Raw genomic sequence first — 14396 nt, 5'->3', positions numbered from 1 at the left:
CATTGTGACATGAAAGGAAGCGTGCAATTTTTTACTTTTTTTTTAAAGCCAGTGTATGTGTAATAGAACAAGGGGTTTGGGGGTGTGCCTAGCAAGCTTGCCGTCTAGTGGTGCTTGTCGCTGGGCTTGGCCGCAAAGTGGTCGTACACACAGTACACGGCAAACAGACCCGTGGCGATTCCGAGTCCCGGGAACATGCCCCGGAGCTGGGCCATCTTGGAAAAGGACGGGTGGCTGCGCCAGGCCTCGCGCCGCGCCCACGGGTCCTTAATGTTCGACTTCTTCGCGTTCTCGATAATCTTGGCCGGGTCAATCATTGCCGCTGTGAAGGGGAATTTTGGTGAAATTGAGGTTGTGTAGAGAGGGGGGTTTGCAAATGCAGACCTCGAAATTGCGAAATTGACACGAAAAGGCATGGCAGCACACCTTATCTTAGATTAATGCACTGATCGATCAGCTGGTAATTTCAATCCACTGATCTGAACGCAGAATTATCATCGCATATTTTTGCGGCGGGTTCTCGGCCTAAAATTTGCGTGTGCGACTGAGCGCAGCTAGCTTGTGCGCCGCTGCCCTTTCGCATTCCCAGGATGCTACTTGCGGTCGGTAATGTGCCCAAATCTGGGCCTGGGAGTGACTGTATCTGGCATATGTGCGACGTCTCTACTGCATCCAGCCTGGTGGGGGAAGGCAGACGACACAAGACCCGTATGACTGAGCCGTGACCGCTCATGGGCCCACGTGGGCATCCCTGTGCAAGGACCTTTGCGTATTCCCTGGAACCTATTCTCCCAAAGCACACTTGTTGGGCGGTGGCCAGCTACTTGCATGTGAGAGGCGCGGTGTCCCCATCGCCACAGTGCTGAAAGTGTGCGCGAATCGGCTCCCCAAACGTCACGCTCAATGCTGCTGCAGGCGTGAACAGTGCCAAGAGCGCAAGGACGCAGGACAGAAGTTTCCGCATCTCCAGCGCGAAATAGCGATCGACCAGTCTCTTTGGCTAGCACAGCCAGCCCACTATCAAATGCATCTCCTGGACGGACGGGCTCGCCGCCTTCAATGATAAAAGCAGCTGAGCTGCTTTTCCGCAGAGAATTCAGGAAGATCGTGCAATCTCTCCGCCGCCGATCCGCACACGCTCCGCAAAGCGCTGGGCCCGGCATGCTAATGAGGAGCAAAGGCGGCGGACGGTGTGGTGTAGCAATTGCGCCGTATTTCCATATACCGGGTGTCACGTCGAGTGGTACCTGCCGGGGCAATACGCTCTTATTGCTGCGCCCTAATTCGACCACGGGCGTCACAGGCAACAACAAACTGGGCACCAACGAGCAAACATTAAGAGCGTTTCCACAAAAGAAAGGAATCCGTGGAATGTTCTGTGCTCTGCACCGCGGTGGTTGGGCCAAACACCGCGTAGGACTGGCCCTTTCGCCAGGATAATATAGATAGGACAGACGCTGGGCAGGGTGGCGCGGTTATTGGACAGAGGCATCCAGTTCCTTTTTTTCTTTACTTTGACCCTCTTACCTCCTGCTCACTTAGCATATATTTTGCAGCCCTTCCATCCGCCAGAGTTAGTGTGCCCTGCCAGCCTTGTTTCTCGAGCTCTCTCTTTTCTTAAAAACAACCTCGCCCTGACTGCCAGTAACACTGCCCCTTCCAAGAACCAGCCCGGTTTCTTTTTCTTTTCTTCACTACTATTATTTTCTTTTCTTCCGGCCTAGAATACCGCATTCTTATATTTTTAGAACGTTGAAATGAACCACAGCCTGCATCATTTGCAAAGCACACTGGCCAACACAGACCTCAATGGAGGCCGGCAACTACCGCTCTCGCCCGACGTGTCGCATGCGGCTGCCGCCATGGACGCATCCAACCCGCAGCTGCTCATGGACCCCTCAGACCAGTATCTGAAGCCCGTCGCCCGCAGCACCACGCCGTCGTCGATGGAGAGCCGCCGGTCGTCGGTGTCTTCGAACGGCAGCAAGCTGGGCAACACCTTTGTCAGCAAACTGCATGAGTAAGTATACGCTGACCACAGAGACTCAATACGCTTGTCGGAGGGAAAGTGCGCGCGCATTGATGGGCGCCTCTCACGTCGTTGGCGGCATCCGCTCCCCCCCCCGTCAGTTGAGATTTTCCTTCACAAGTCCCTCGCGATGCACACCTGCTGACACGCACATGCCTTTATTCTTTAGGATGGTCAACGACAACCAGTACCAGCATCTGATTTCGTGGAACTTTTCGGGGACCTCGTTTGTGGTGTGCAATATCATGGAGTTCTCGCGCGAGCTGCTGCCCAAGCACTTCAAGCACAACAACTTTTCGAGCTTCGTGCGCCAGCTCAACATGTACGGCTTCCACAAGGTCAACAAATCGCCGCGCGGCCACCGGACGATGGCCGAGAACCAGATCTGGGAGTTCTCGCACCCAAAGTTTATTCGCGACCGCTCCGACCTGCTTGACCAGATCAAGCGCAAAACGATGGAATCCGAGTCGCTGCGGCGCGAGGCAGGCGACCTGCACGCGAGCTTTGTCATGCTTCAGGTCTCGCACACCGACTTGGTCAAGCGCGTCCACCACCTCCAGGAGAACCTGGGCGAGGTCATCCGCGAGCTGGGCGAGACCCGGAAGAAGCAGGCGACCCAGGAGGCTGTCGTGCGCCAGCTCTTGCACGTGTTGAAGCAGAACAACGTCAACGTCAACATCTCGACCGACATTGACATCGATGCTACTCTTGGCTCGCAGGCCACGCGGCCATCAATATTCATCTCGGACCACGACACGGCCTCGCTATTGCAGCCGGAGCTCAACTACTCGACGTCGATGTCGTCGCTCGGCACCCAGCTGCAGCTCAGCCCCAACAGTTTCATTGGAGGCGTCTCGGGTTCGCCCGGCCCAAGCAGCCCCATCCCACAGCTCCAGCAGTTGGGCACCCAGCTGCACCATTCCACGTCCAATCCGTCGCTACATTTGAGCGCTAGCCAGCAGCATCAACAGCAGCAGCAACACATCCAGCAGCAGCAGCAGCAGCGGGCTCAACAGCAGGCGCGTTTTGACCAGCAACAGCAACAGCAACAGCAGCAGCAGCAGGGGCAACAGCAGGGGCAGCAGCAGGGGCAGCACAGCGGCAACACCGCCCACCAGTCCAGCCAGCAATCACTGCGCAGCGCCCTGGCCGGAGGTGACAGCCTGAGCGTGTACGGACGGGCAGTAGGGTCGCCGCTTTCAGCGTCACCCGCATCGCCATCGGCACTGTCTGGAATCTCCGGCTCGCAGTTCTATTCCACCGGGCCAAGCACCAGCCTGTCGAGCAGCAGCCTGGCTTCGACCGACATGAAGGACCTGTACTCGCGATAGATTTCTAGGCGGCCTGGCATCCTGTTGGCCTCGGCCCAAACACGTCGCCCTGCGGAGCACGCCGCTAGGATGCGAATTTTTTTCGCCTTTGTGCAGATAATCTCCGCTCTTGTCCTCGTCGTTGTGCATGGCATGCATCGGAATCACCGAGCAGGCTGCTCAAAAAGGAAACGACATGCTCACTGATGGTTCTTGCCCAATGTGCATGCGGCAACTCCCCCTCGCATTCCACACAGAAATCCAGGCTACCTCCTCGACTCCATATCTGTTCCTCATCACCTCCCCTCCCTCTGTTTACTTTTTGCCCACGTTTCACTCTGACGTACTGCCTTCCCTATACTGTTTCTAGGTCGAGACCTTAATGTTCTCTTCAAATGTAATACTACTTTACGGCCTCTACTCTGGGCAGCACCACCATTACCAGTATGCCGAATGATTGACTGGGTAGATTCGCCGCATGCCCTAAGTGGGTGGTGTTGTGCGTTGTCTCTTGAATTAGCCCATGTTATATGTTGACTGATGGCGTCTCAGCGGTTTCAACACGCAAGAAGGCAGTGCTCCCTGGCTCAGTCACCGCAATGAGCGCTGCCTCCTCATACGCTAGCCCAGTCAGCCTGCGCAGCTCTGCTGGGGTTGGGGCAGGCTGGTCAGCGCTACACACCGCCATTACATAGCTGGGCACTTTGTGCTCGGTCCTCTTGTACTGGTTGGTGGGCTTGAAGACATCGTACAGTGCAAGGGTTCTTGATGTCGGCGATGGATCGACCCTGCAGGCCCAGGGACTGGGTCCACGTTGCCTTATCTTTCGGATCAGTTCACCTATTCGCAATAAAGTTGGGGGAAGGAGTGAGATAGCATATAGAGCTGCAGGCCAGGTTTCTAAGAAGCATCTGATCGAGAGGCACGCCAAGACCGGAATTTTCTACGTCTTTATGTTACACAGGCGAGTGCTTCCTGGTAGGTAGCTGCAGATAACTTACCAAATTCCTTCTTTGGCGCAGAGCCCGACTGCTGCGGTGTGTCTCTGACCAGCTGCCTGTCCCTGCTGATGTGTACATGCCGTATAACAGTGAATCCAAGGCGGCGCAAGTACGCATATGCAGTGTATACACCGACAAGCAGGTGTGCAGATCCCACCGCAAGCCGCCAAACTGCGCCTGTATCCAATGCCTGGCCGCTGTCTCTGACTGTTAGGACACCACGCTCGTGCAAATGCACAAACTCTTCACCATTCAGCCTCATCTTGCCCCCCATGGACAGTCCAAATGTTTTGGTTATCACATTGACAGGCCTAGTCACTACCACCTCGCTACTGTCTGCGCTCCACTCTCCAGTGCCTGACTCCCGCCGGCTGTGGTGGGCAGCGCTAATCAGGTGTTCATATACGCTGAGCAGGATCTCGATGTATTCAGGCTCGGTATCTGTTGCCGAGGGCGAAGAGACTTTTGATGGGAGCTCACGGGGAATATCACGCTGCTTCTTGGAGTCATGAATGAACGTCAGAATCGAGTTCTGTGTGTCGTCGATATCGTCAATATCTACTGCTGCGCTCATCGTAGAAATCATATATGCTAGACCCTAGGTAGTGGTTGAATACAGCCATTTTCACGCTGTGTTTTTTTTTAGCCTAGTGCATTTTTGACTCTGGCCCTTAATATGCCGTTCTTGTGGGTACTTGCGAAATGGAACCTATTTATACTTTCTACACCATAGCCATACAACATTCATATCACAATGTAATGGAAAATGCTCAAAGCAGATATTTATTATTTGGGAATTACGGCCAGGAGCAATACGTTGCTTTCGTCGCAAAGCTATATTGGGGTTTACATATCGTAATAGATACAGGTACTTGCTAAGAGCACTCAACAAATAGTAACGTTTCGCATCAGTGAGTCCAGAACACTTGGGCATTGGCCGAAGCGATAGCGACCGCAGCGATGGCAAGAATAGTGGCAAAGGCGTTCATTGTTGGTTGAGGTTGGTTAGGTACTAAGGTGTGTTGTTAGATGATAATATAAAAGCCACGGGCTCAAGGCATGCCTTTTATATGTGCTGAAGGGGGACTGCATGGCCCATCTGGTCCCTCGGCATAACTGTAGAAAAGTAATTGTGCCAATTACTAGTGAATTGTAATGATAGTGGTAGCCGGACACGCACTGGTAGCGGAATGAGCCATGCCGTACTCGCCCGTTCCCAATAGCACGGAATGTGATTGCTGCAATAAGTAGCAAAATGGTCTTATTCGGGATATTGTCACACTTTCCTGCCTCTGCAATAAGATCGCTGGCCAGTCCTTGCGTCGGGATCTCAAGCGAATTACGTGCAATCCAAAGGAGAAATAACAGCACGTTTAATTTGGTCAATTAGGTGAGTGGCAGTACTATGTACACCGCCTCGAAGTGCAATTATCAAAATACGGCCATAGGACCAACAGGGAAGCTGATCATTGACCCTGCAATAATGATGCCAATGGCTTGAATGGTAGTATTGGTCAGCTACAGTGGCTCTTGATGCTGTCTGAAACTACACTAGTCACTCTTTTTATTGCTGGTGCATGCCGCTGTCGTTCTTTGGGTCAAACCCGGAGGTATCATCAATTATGCCATCAGTGCTGGTGTATGATGGTGGCCGGGCTGTGGGCTCGTCAGGCCGCTCCACATTGTGAGTAACTTCGACTATTCCATGGTTCTCGCTTTCGGAATCGCATGATGTAGTGCTCCTGTATCTCCGCCAACGCCTGTAGAAGAATAAGGACATGAGTGAAATGATGATGATGGCAACTGGAATGCTTACAGAGAGCGCAACGATCTGTGCTTTTCCAAGCCCCTGGGATTCTGTAACCGAAGAATCACCTACGTTCCCACTTGGTTCGTCTTGGTTGGCTGATGATGATAAAAATGTATCATGGGCCGCCACAGTGCCAGTAGGGACCAAGTGATTGCTTGTAGTAGTGTTTGGTTCGGAACTGCCGTATCGAGCATATAAATCTCCGCTGATAAACTGGAAACCTCTGGGAATTGGAGCCGTTGCATTCTCGAATCCATACCAGTCATCATTACTAGCACTAGACTGCCCATCACTGGAAAATACAGAGATTGGGTTCGGGATGATGGTATTTGCCCATTTGATAAAGTTGGAGAGCACCGTGTAGTAGCTGTAGGTCTTTGAGCTGCTACAAAAATCACCTCCGTACACAGCAGAGTGGCTATACAGGGCGGTTATGACCATGTCCGAGTTAATTATGCCATATGCAATTCCATATGGAACATGGCAAGTTGTGTTCACTGGGGATGCAGTTGTCCGCGTGGTACACCAGAGGTCAGCGGGGTTGGACGCATACTGAACCGATGCCTGCTTGCATCCATCGTCGTTGCGCTTACCGTTGATGACTGCTGGTGAATTCCAAACCTGGTTTTCCACATCACCCAGCGAGTGTCGAACGTAGGCTCTGTTGGCCAATTCTTGCGGAAATACGTCGATCTTGTTGCTCCATGCTTCTTTGGCTTTGGAATTGAAAAATACAACTGCCAGATTGCTAGCATATGTGGTGGAGTTGTACTGGGGATTGATCGTGACCTTGTCAACGCTGACGATTTCCTTAGTTATCGGTGGCCCGCCGGAATCAAGGGCTACCTGATACCGGGATATACCATTGGCATTATTATATGTATCCACATCAAAGCAGCTAGCCGCAGCAAATGCAAGTCGGTTTGTAATTAAAGCCAGCTCGCATGACGTCTGCCTACCGTTTTTCAAGAGAATGCCACCATGAGGAATCTTGGCCTGAGCAGCTGATGTCTCACGCTTTTGCAACAGGCGACTAAAGGCAATCGATGGCTGGATAGGAAATAGCAGCAGGCCAGTGACTATGATATTCATGCTACGGTGCCACTAGAAAGCAATAATATAATGTACAATAGCAGGTATACAGAGATGGGAAATATGAAAGCTGTGCAAAATAGAAAAAAATAGAAAAAGAAGGCAAAGTTTGGCAGAGCGAAAAATCGCCATACTGGTTGAAATAGACAGCAAAAGCTGCACTTGACAACAAGCCACCCCGTATATCCTGTGTAAGCCTCACCATATGTTCTCACCTATGAGGCCACAGCTTCAATCAAATACCTTGTGCTCGTGGCTGCACTTTCGACCGCCGTCTAATCTATCAATGTATCTGATTTAAGCGATTTTTCATGCACTCAAGACTCCAGGTGTTTGTCAATAGTCTTAATATATGCACTGCATGCCACCCCTTTGTTAAGCAGACAGTATGGTTGGTTAACCAATGGGTATGTTGGTTGAAAAGTGCTACTATTATCAAACGACTAGCACAGATATCACAATTACTTTTCACTGTTAACTTTCAGAGAGTCCAGTAGTTATGAGCTTTATGGAATGAATATAACTAGAAATTGCTGAGGAGAAAAAAGGGAGGATAGGCCATTTCGGCCCACAATGTTTATACAGGTAGTGATTTGGATCTGCATATGGTGGCGAAGGGCATGGGGTTGCCCGAATGTCAACAATTGGCTTTGAGTGACTGTGGTGCGATCACCACAAAGGGCATGGGGTTTCCCGAATGTCAGCACACTTCTTTTGCCAAAAATTCTGGGAACAAATAGTAGCGAATGTGAATCAGGAGCGGTACGGACTTGTCAAAAGCTGCATGCGACTATTTGTCTCTGAGTAGGTGCTGCTTTTGTGTACACCCATGTAGAGCATGCTTCTTGAGTCTCTCAACCCTCCGTCTGTTTTGTCTACCTTGCCTGTTCCCGGCGTCTGCTATTGAGCTATACTATCTGCATACCTATTCTCGCTATATCTTGCGGATACCATTGGCAAAATGAGCTCCAACAAGCATCACCAGCACAAAAGGTCAAGGGAAACTCGAACCTCCCAGTCCAGCTCACAGGTTCAGCAGGAAGTCACACGACTTACCAGAGATGCAATGGTTTCCGAAGACAAGAAGAATCAGCTCTCTGAGATTATACGCAGGACTGGCCATTCCACAGGGGCAGGCCACATCGACACTATGTACCAGTACAACCGCATGGTCGCACCAGGCATTCTCAAAGGCGTCGGTGAGCTTTGTGAGTTATTTGAAACGGCTGAGGTGGTATCTGTACCGGATTTTGCTCTTAATATCAGCGGCTGCTTTGCGCGCTATGTTAGCGCTGTCGACATTACCGATGCGGATACCGGTGAGTTGTACGAGGTCAGCGCCTATGCAATCAACTATGCCGTTCGTCCTGAGCTCGTATCGCAAATTACGGAGTGGATTATCAGTCATGGCAGGCACAACCGTCTCTCGACATGCAGCTTTTCCGGTGTACCCATACCTGAATTCGACTTATACCGAAGCTCAGAAAACCTGAGCACGGGTATTTGCTTTGTCCGTGAGCCACGCTCCAGCTCCTCAGCAGCCAGCCTGTACAGGGACAATCCTGGGTATAGCGCGGGAAGAACAATCAAACCTCTCCTTATCTCTGGGCCATGGGGAATAGGCAAGAGCCATTTGATGTTCGGTGCTGCTGCAAAACTAGCATGCATGCCCAAGGTGGTGGTTATATACATCGGCGACGCAGGCGATCTCATTGTGCAGCCGGGTTCCAATGACCAGTACATTGCGGTTATCGAGCATATTGCGTGTGCATTCATCAACTACCCGGTTGCCTTGGACGCTATTTCCAGGTGGTACAGGAATTCTGGGACGTCACAGGCGAATCTGGCGGAGCATACGAATTTACTTCTGAAGGACATTCGTTAGGTTTGCATCGACAACACTGTCACGCCTGTATTCTTTGTGGACCACATCGAAAAGGTCGTTGGTATAGATGGTAACCAACTAGTCATTGATATTCTTGGATTGGGACAGAGCCAGCAGTTCATGACAGTCGTATCGACATCAAACGCGAATAAGGTTGACCAGGTCGTCGGGTGTACAGTGCAGTGCATCATTTCAGGGGTTCCCACGAATGCAGATATTGCAAATATTGCATTTGCTGTGCACCCATCACTGGAACTTTCTGCAGAGCAGTTGGAGCGTGCCTCAGCCCAGTTGGATAACCACGCTGTTGATGTCGTATCGGCACTGACCCGTCTTAGCAACTACGTCGAGCGCAGGAGTGATGCCCAAGTCAGTACTGGTCTCCACAGTTCCGATCCATTGCGAGTATGCATCAACGAGCAGATTCTGGAACGTAACTCTAGGATTCTGCGGCAACATTCAGCCTTCGTCACTCAAACCCTAAGCAAGACTATTTCGAGGTTTGATGTCATGGACATGCACCGGGTGGGACCGGAAATTGGTGATAGCATGTGGGCGATCTCAACCAAAACCGGAGACCTGCGCGCAAAGCTCCTGAGGATTAAGCTTGCTATTTTTAGGGAGCACCATGGGTTGAGTATGGAGCCTAATCTGTGTCGCGACCTGCAGTTTGTGGTTCCAGACTATGCTCTTGGCAATGGCCAATATGCGTCTGCTGCATTTTGTCACCGCAACGACTCGACTACTCAGCCAGCTGCTGCATGTGGTATCCTGTACCGGAGCTATTTCAGCGGTACTGTTCATGAGCAGTTCCAGTGGATTTTTGATGGAGCCAGCTTAAAGCGCGATATCGATACGCCCACACGACTACGCTATTTCGATCTCTCATTTCTTGAGCTGGAGCAGCTGGTGGCGTCCGCGTGTGCTTTGAGTGATGAGTCCAAAATGATAGTGTCAATCGATTTTGGTCGCAGAGTTTTCCAGCATCGCCATTGCACCACATTTGGTGAGGCGACTACGATAGCCAGAGCAGCCGCTGAACGTATGAGCAAGGACCCGCCTAGGTATTTGCCAGTCAACAAGAACGCGGAGATTGAGATTCGGTACTCGACAATGCTCTACTTCCCGACCATTGAATTCGACAAAGAGTGGAAGGGCAAAGGAATGAAGACGACTACATATGACCAAGGATCATTTATGCTGGCGCTTACCCGTATCGACTGGTTCACAAATGGCCGCTACACGACCTGCAAAATCGAGGCAACTTGGATTGCCAATGATCCGATCGAGCTCGAGATACCCTTATCCAGTAATGAGCCGGCAGCTCACAAGAGTAATCAGGACTACGACATGGTCAAGGCGCTAGAGTACGAAAATAGCTGGTCAGCCAGAGCGATTGGCATATTCAGCGGTATTGGGCAACGGGAAAGTTTTGGCAATGTTAGCAAGGTGGACATGCTGGTCGTGACGCGTCAAGACCGTGTAGATGGTATTATTCGGGGCAAGCACAGGCTGACTTCCATGGATCCGATGCATATGTCAAGATGTGGTCTTGTTGCCATTGAGACGATTAGTAAACTCAGGCGGACATTATCATATATCTAGCTTTTAATCAACACATAGGGCTAGCTTTAGGAAACCACATCTTGAGCGAATGTTAATGTCATTTGGCTGACAGTGAGATCTCATGTAAGAAATAGGACGAAGAGGGCAGGCATTGCCCATTAGTCAGTAATGTTCCATATGGCCTACCATCGCTGCATGGTAGCCACCCACACAGAGATACCAGTGCACCCCATGTTGTCACCAAGTCTAAAAGCCAAGGAAGTTGCAGAAATACCTCAGGGTGGTTGCTTACTATGTTGAACGGTGGTTGTAGTATAATAAACACGTATCCGTTGAGAGACTTGAAATACATCAAGTAATCCTTACCAATATATAAGATTCTATAGCCCAAAAAGTGTTCGACCATCCGCTAGAAACTTATTAATTGGTTATAAGATAAAGCTCTTTTAAACCTCAAAGCGAGTTTGAGTGACTTGCTCTGTAAACTCCTTTTGATCTTGTGCAGCATCTGACCTCATCGGCGAAACCAGGGTGACAAGCTGGTATTGTAGTGGTCACAGGTCTCCACTAGGTATCTACATTGGTTCAGTGCAAGAGCTGCTCTCATTGTTGGTCAGCCTGATGCCAAGGATTTCGTCAACCGGAAGGACAAGTCAGAACTGTCGAGCGCAGATTTCGGTGATGTAATTAGATATCATATTTATGATTATCTATTACATAATGGCGATATCGAGCTGCTAACAGCATACAAGAACAACATTGTGTTGCACTATGGCACTTGCCTACAGCAGATTCTGGCCAAATTGATTGATATTCGCAGCCGCAAAAACACACTGCACAGTACAATGGGCAATGTGTCCAAGGCTGAGTTCAATAATGCATGTCAAGTGTATATTTATACACCTGCACAGAAGCTCCGCCAGGCAGTTGCCTCTAGGCACCCTGATCTCAGTGTGCTCACACCACCGATGCTTGCAATCTACAACAAGCTGGCACCAGTCCTTAATGCCTATGATGCCAAGTACAGAATCGCCAAAGACAGCCGATACTATGATGCCAAGGTAAATCCACTTAAGCATCTGCGTGCATACATTCGCCTATGCCAGCTTATTGAGAATGAGCAGCTTGGCAAGTCTCCCCCCCAATGCTTGCCTCTGCGGACATCATGGATCCCAGGCCATGTGCGTTTGGACAAGTAAATAATCAAGCGGGTGTTTATTTCGAAAACACGCGAGCAGGTTACCAAGATCAAGGCAGCAAAGAGGGCAGCAACAGAGGCAAGGAAAGCAGCAGAAAAGGGCGAAAAATTGGCCAAGAAGGCTGCATGTGAAGCAGCGAAGATGCCATCTGATGAAACAGAGGCCACTGCAGCAACTGCAGCAGTAGCGGCTGATTCACTTGCAGGTGCATCGGCTGCAGCAGCAGACATTCCGGCATGTTCCCAACCCGCGGCCCTACCAGAGATCGAAGAACCCAACTGTGAAGTGCCATGGCCTTCTCCGCTGTACAAGCGAGTCATGTAAGCGGGCCATGGCACAATACAGGCGGGCCTATTCGTCTTGGCTCTTGAACCGCGATCTCGCAGCAGTTCTAAACTTCAGACTCATTTTCCAGTCACTCTGTGATTCAGGCAGTATTCCTGAACGGTTCTGTCGTTCTACGGCCATTGCTGCCAATGCTTCTGGCACCACCCCTTCAACAAAGAACCCGCACAAGAGGCGTGCAGCAGCGAACCAGCGCTGAAGCGCCTGCGCTGAGCAGGCCACCAAGATGGGAGATGTCCATGACCGCCATTGCACCAACAGCCATCCGACACGTTCAAATGACCGGTTCGCCGTGATGCTTTTATCGACGTGTCTACCCATGCTGACTAGCAGCCGAGCTTGCATCGCGAGCAAAGTATTTCTAGTATGCGGGTATATTATTAGTACCATTGTCCCGGTGCAAAGAAAAGGAATAATAGAACCTTCATGTCTTGGCGCCCCTATCGTTTGTAATCATGGTAGCCACAAACCTGTTTTATTATTTCTTAGCAGATGTCGTCCCAACGCGCCATGCATGCGGCATTTGGGGCACCCCGCCCAGCTCACCTAATTGTAAGCTGAGTACTCTCGTCTTTCTGCCACTTTTCCTTTCAATTCTCTTGGCTCTTATTTTTCATACTGTTTTTTGTAACAACCATGGATGAAACCAAATGGGATGTGGGCAAGGCACTGCCAGTGGTGCGTGTGTGCCTCAAGAGACGAGGGCTTGGAAATATGATGATCGAAATAGTGCTTATATTTATTCAGATTGGCAACTATCTGGTCGCTGAGCATGGAAGCGACCAAAACCGTGCTGCTTTTCTCAGCAACAAGTATTTTCGATTTGTTTCGGGATGGAGCAACAGGTTTGCGTTCAACTCCTTCGTCATTTCTCCTCAGCTAACTGGTGACTGCGGAGTAGGCAGCTTCTCTACGTCGCTGGTCGGGCAAGAGCCGATTGCTGCGAGACACTTGACGACTAATAGCGCTCAGGACCAAGAATCAATTGGGTGGACGTTTAACTACTCTGATGTTCTCCGTCACAACGGGAGGCTGGTAGGCGACAAACTCATTATAAACTGGGGCCAGCTTACCACGGTTCCTGACGCATTGGGTAATGCCATCGTAGAGCTGAAGCGCCGGTTCAGCCCCAGCTTTCATACTCTCATGATTATTCTCGGAAGTGACGTCCTTCAGATGTACCCACGTGAGCCGTTTGACGACATGGATTTTCCAGAAAGGATGGCAAAGGTGTTGACGAATGTGTCTGGAGACTTTCGTAATATCGTGATGTACGTCGACAGGGGCTCGCCCTATTTCACCAGATTCCCTCTCGGCAAGTTTATTGAACACCACTCACGGGAGCTGGAAGGACTCCACATCCATTCAGAGCTCATGATGACTGTTGCTGGTGGCGAAAAACAATTTACCATCTACCCTCGGGTTATGAGTCTATCCACAGACAAGTATCGTCTGGGAAGTATAAACGTGGATAGACTGGAGATACTTAAACTATCAATCACAGGCACACTTCAGCTTTGGTCCTTGTTCCGAAACACCTTCACGGCAGATGGTCTCCAGTTCACAAAGCTTACCGACCTTGAACTTAACTTTAACGGCGCTGTTCTTGACTCGGTGGACGAGTACCTTATAAACTATAACAAATTCATTCGGGACAAGGCGCAGGCTAAGCTGATCGAAACTGGTGGTGCTAAGCGAGATTTCGACGAGTCAGACAAGGCCAGCATGGAACGCTCGCTAAAGTATCAGTACCCTCATCCAACCGACGGACGCAAAGCATATCTGCCTAATATCAAGTCAGCCAAGGTCGTTTCATACCGGGGGTCGATTGTCAACCTGCCAGTTGTCCTGGGCCGGAACCAGAAGTGGGTTGTCAGCAATCCGTACGAGGACAAGTCTCTGGCCGATGCAACGCTAGTCTTAATCTAAACTAATGCATTGCAGTCCTGTATCTCCTATTAGCATTACCATCATAGTTTTGTAACCTGCTGCCAAATAAACGGCGCGTATATGTTATCCTGTCGTAGACATCCAGCATCTTTGTTCTAGTTCTTGCCTTTGATCAGAGATCATCTCTAGATCCGATGTCCTTTTTTTTTTTAATTTTTTTGTCCAAACCGTCTATGGACCATCGACCTAGTGTGGATGGAACTCTAGTT

At 50.3% G+C, this 14396-nt stretch overlaps 6 protein-coding genes across 6 annotated transcripts; 3 read left to right on the top strand and 3 right to left on the bottom strand.

Annotated features, from left to right (window-relative positions):
* Positions 1-104: 104 nt before the first annotated feature.
* On the bottom strand, positions 105-266 carry DL89DRAFT_210138 (uncharacterized protein; the record flags this gene model as incomplete). The annotated part of the gene is made up of 1 exon (XM_040884178.1): positions 105-266. A coding segment is annotated over one exon (162 nt), but the record flags the coding sequence as incomplete, so codon positions are not given.
* Positions 267-1972: 1706 nt separating this feature from the next.
* On the top strand, positions 1973-2670 carry DL89DRAFT_244037 (winged helix DNA-binding domain-containing protein; the record flags this gene model as incomplete). The annotated part of the gene is made up of 2 exons (XM_040885049.1): positions 1973-2020; positions 2199-2670. A coding segment is annotated over exon 2 (471 nt), but the record flags the coding sequence as incomplete, so codon positions are not given.
* A 1028-nt stretch (positions 2671-3698) lies between these two features.
* DL89DRAFT_265283 (uncharacterized protein) lies at positions 3699-4949 on the bottom strand. The gene is made up of 2 exons (XM_040886596.1): positions 4341-4949; positions 3699-4179 (listed from the first exon to the last, which is right to left on the bottom strand). Exons 1-2 carry the CDS (start codon positions 4912-4914, stop codon positions 3866-3868), a joined length of 888 nt encoding a protein of 295 aa, XP_040746483.1. The 5' UTR covers positions 4915-4949; the 3' UTR covers positions 3699-3865.
* An 837-nt stretch (positions 4950-5786) lies between these two features.
* DL89DRAFT_281776 (uncharacterized protein) lies at positions 5787-7242 on the bottom strand (the record flags this gene model as incomplete). Its single annotated transcript, XM_040889654.1, has 1 exon — positions 5787-7242. The coding sequence occupies one exon, from the start codon at positions 7240-7242 to the stop codon at positions 5905-5907; it is 1338 nt and encodes a 445-aa protein (XP_040746482.1). The 3' UTR covers positions 5787-5904.
* Positions 7243-8097: 855 nt separating this feature from the next.
* Positions 8098-11091, top strand: DL89DRAFT_265281 (uncharacterized protein). Its single transcript, XM_040886595.1, has 2 exons — positions 8098-9122; positions 9195-11091. Exons 1-2 carry the CDS (start codon positions 8204-8206, stop codon positions 10730-10732), a joined length of 2457 nt encoding a protein of 818 aa, XP_040746481.1. The 5' UTR covers positions 8098-8203; the 3' UTR covers positions 10733-11091.
* Positions 11092-12826: 1735 nt separating this feature from the next.
* DL89DRAFT_265275 (uncharacterized protein) lies at positions 12827-14253 on the top strand (the record flags this gene model as incomplete). The annotated part of the gene is made up of 1 exon (XM_040886594.1): positions 12827-14253. A coding segment is annotated over exon 1 (1288 nt), but the record flags the coding sequence as incomplete, so codon positions are not given.
* Between the last annotated feature and the right edge of the window lie 143 nt (positions 14254-14396).

This window comes from Linderina pennispora (genome assembly GCF_002104995.1).
Source record: "Linderina pennispora strain ATCC 12442 chromosome Unknown DL89scaffold_2, whole genome shotgun sequence".
NCBI classification, from domain to species: domain Eukaryota; kingdom Fungi; phylum Kickxellomycota; class Kickxellomycetes; order Kickxellales; family Kickxellaceae; genus Linderina; species Linderina pennispora.
The sequence above is the reverse complement of the archived record's forward strand: the minus strand, read 5'-3'. Positions and strand labels throughout refer to the sequence as shown.

Bases quoted from the DNA above. Each gene is read 5' to 3' on its own strand.
- DL89DRAFT_265281 (XM_040886595.1), top strand. From the start codon at position 8,204: ATGAGCTCCAACAAGCATCACCAGCACAAAAGGTCAAGGGAAACTCGA. The intron at 9,123-9,194 runs GTTAGGTTTGCA...TCGTTGGTATAG, and splicing joins TTTACTTCTGAAGGACATTC to ATGGTAACCAACTAGTCATT.
- DL89DRAFT_265283 (XM_040886596.1), bottom strand. From the start codon at position 4,914: ATGAGCGCAGCAGTAGATATTGACGATATCGACGACACACAGAACTCG. The intron at 4,180-4,340 runs GTAAGTTATCTG...TATTGCGAATAG, and splicing joins TGCGCCAAAGAAGGAATTTG to GTGAACTGATCCGAAAGATA.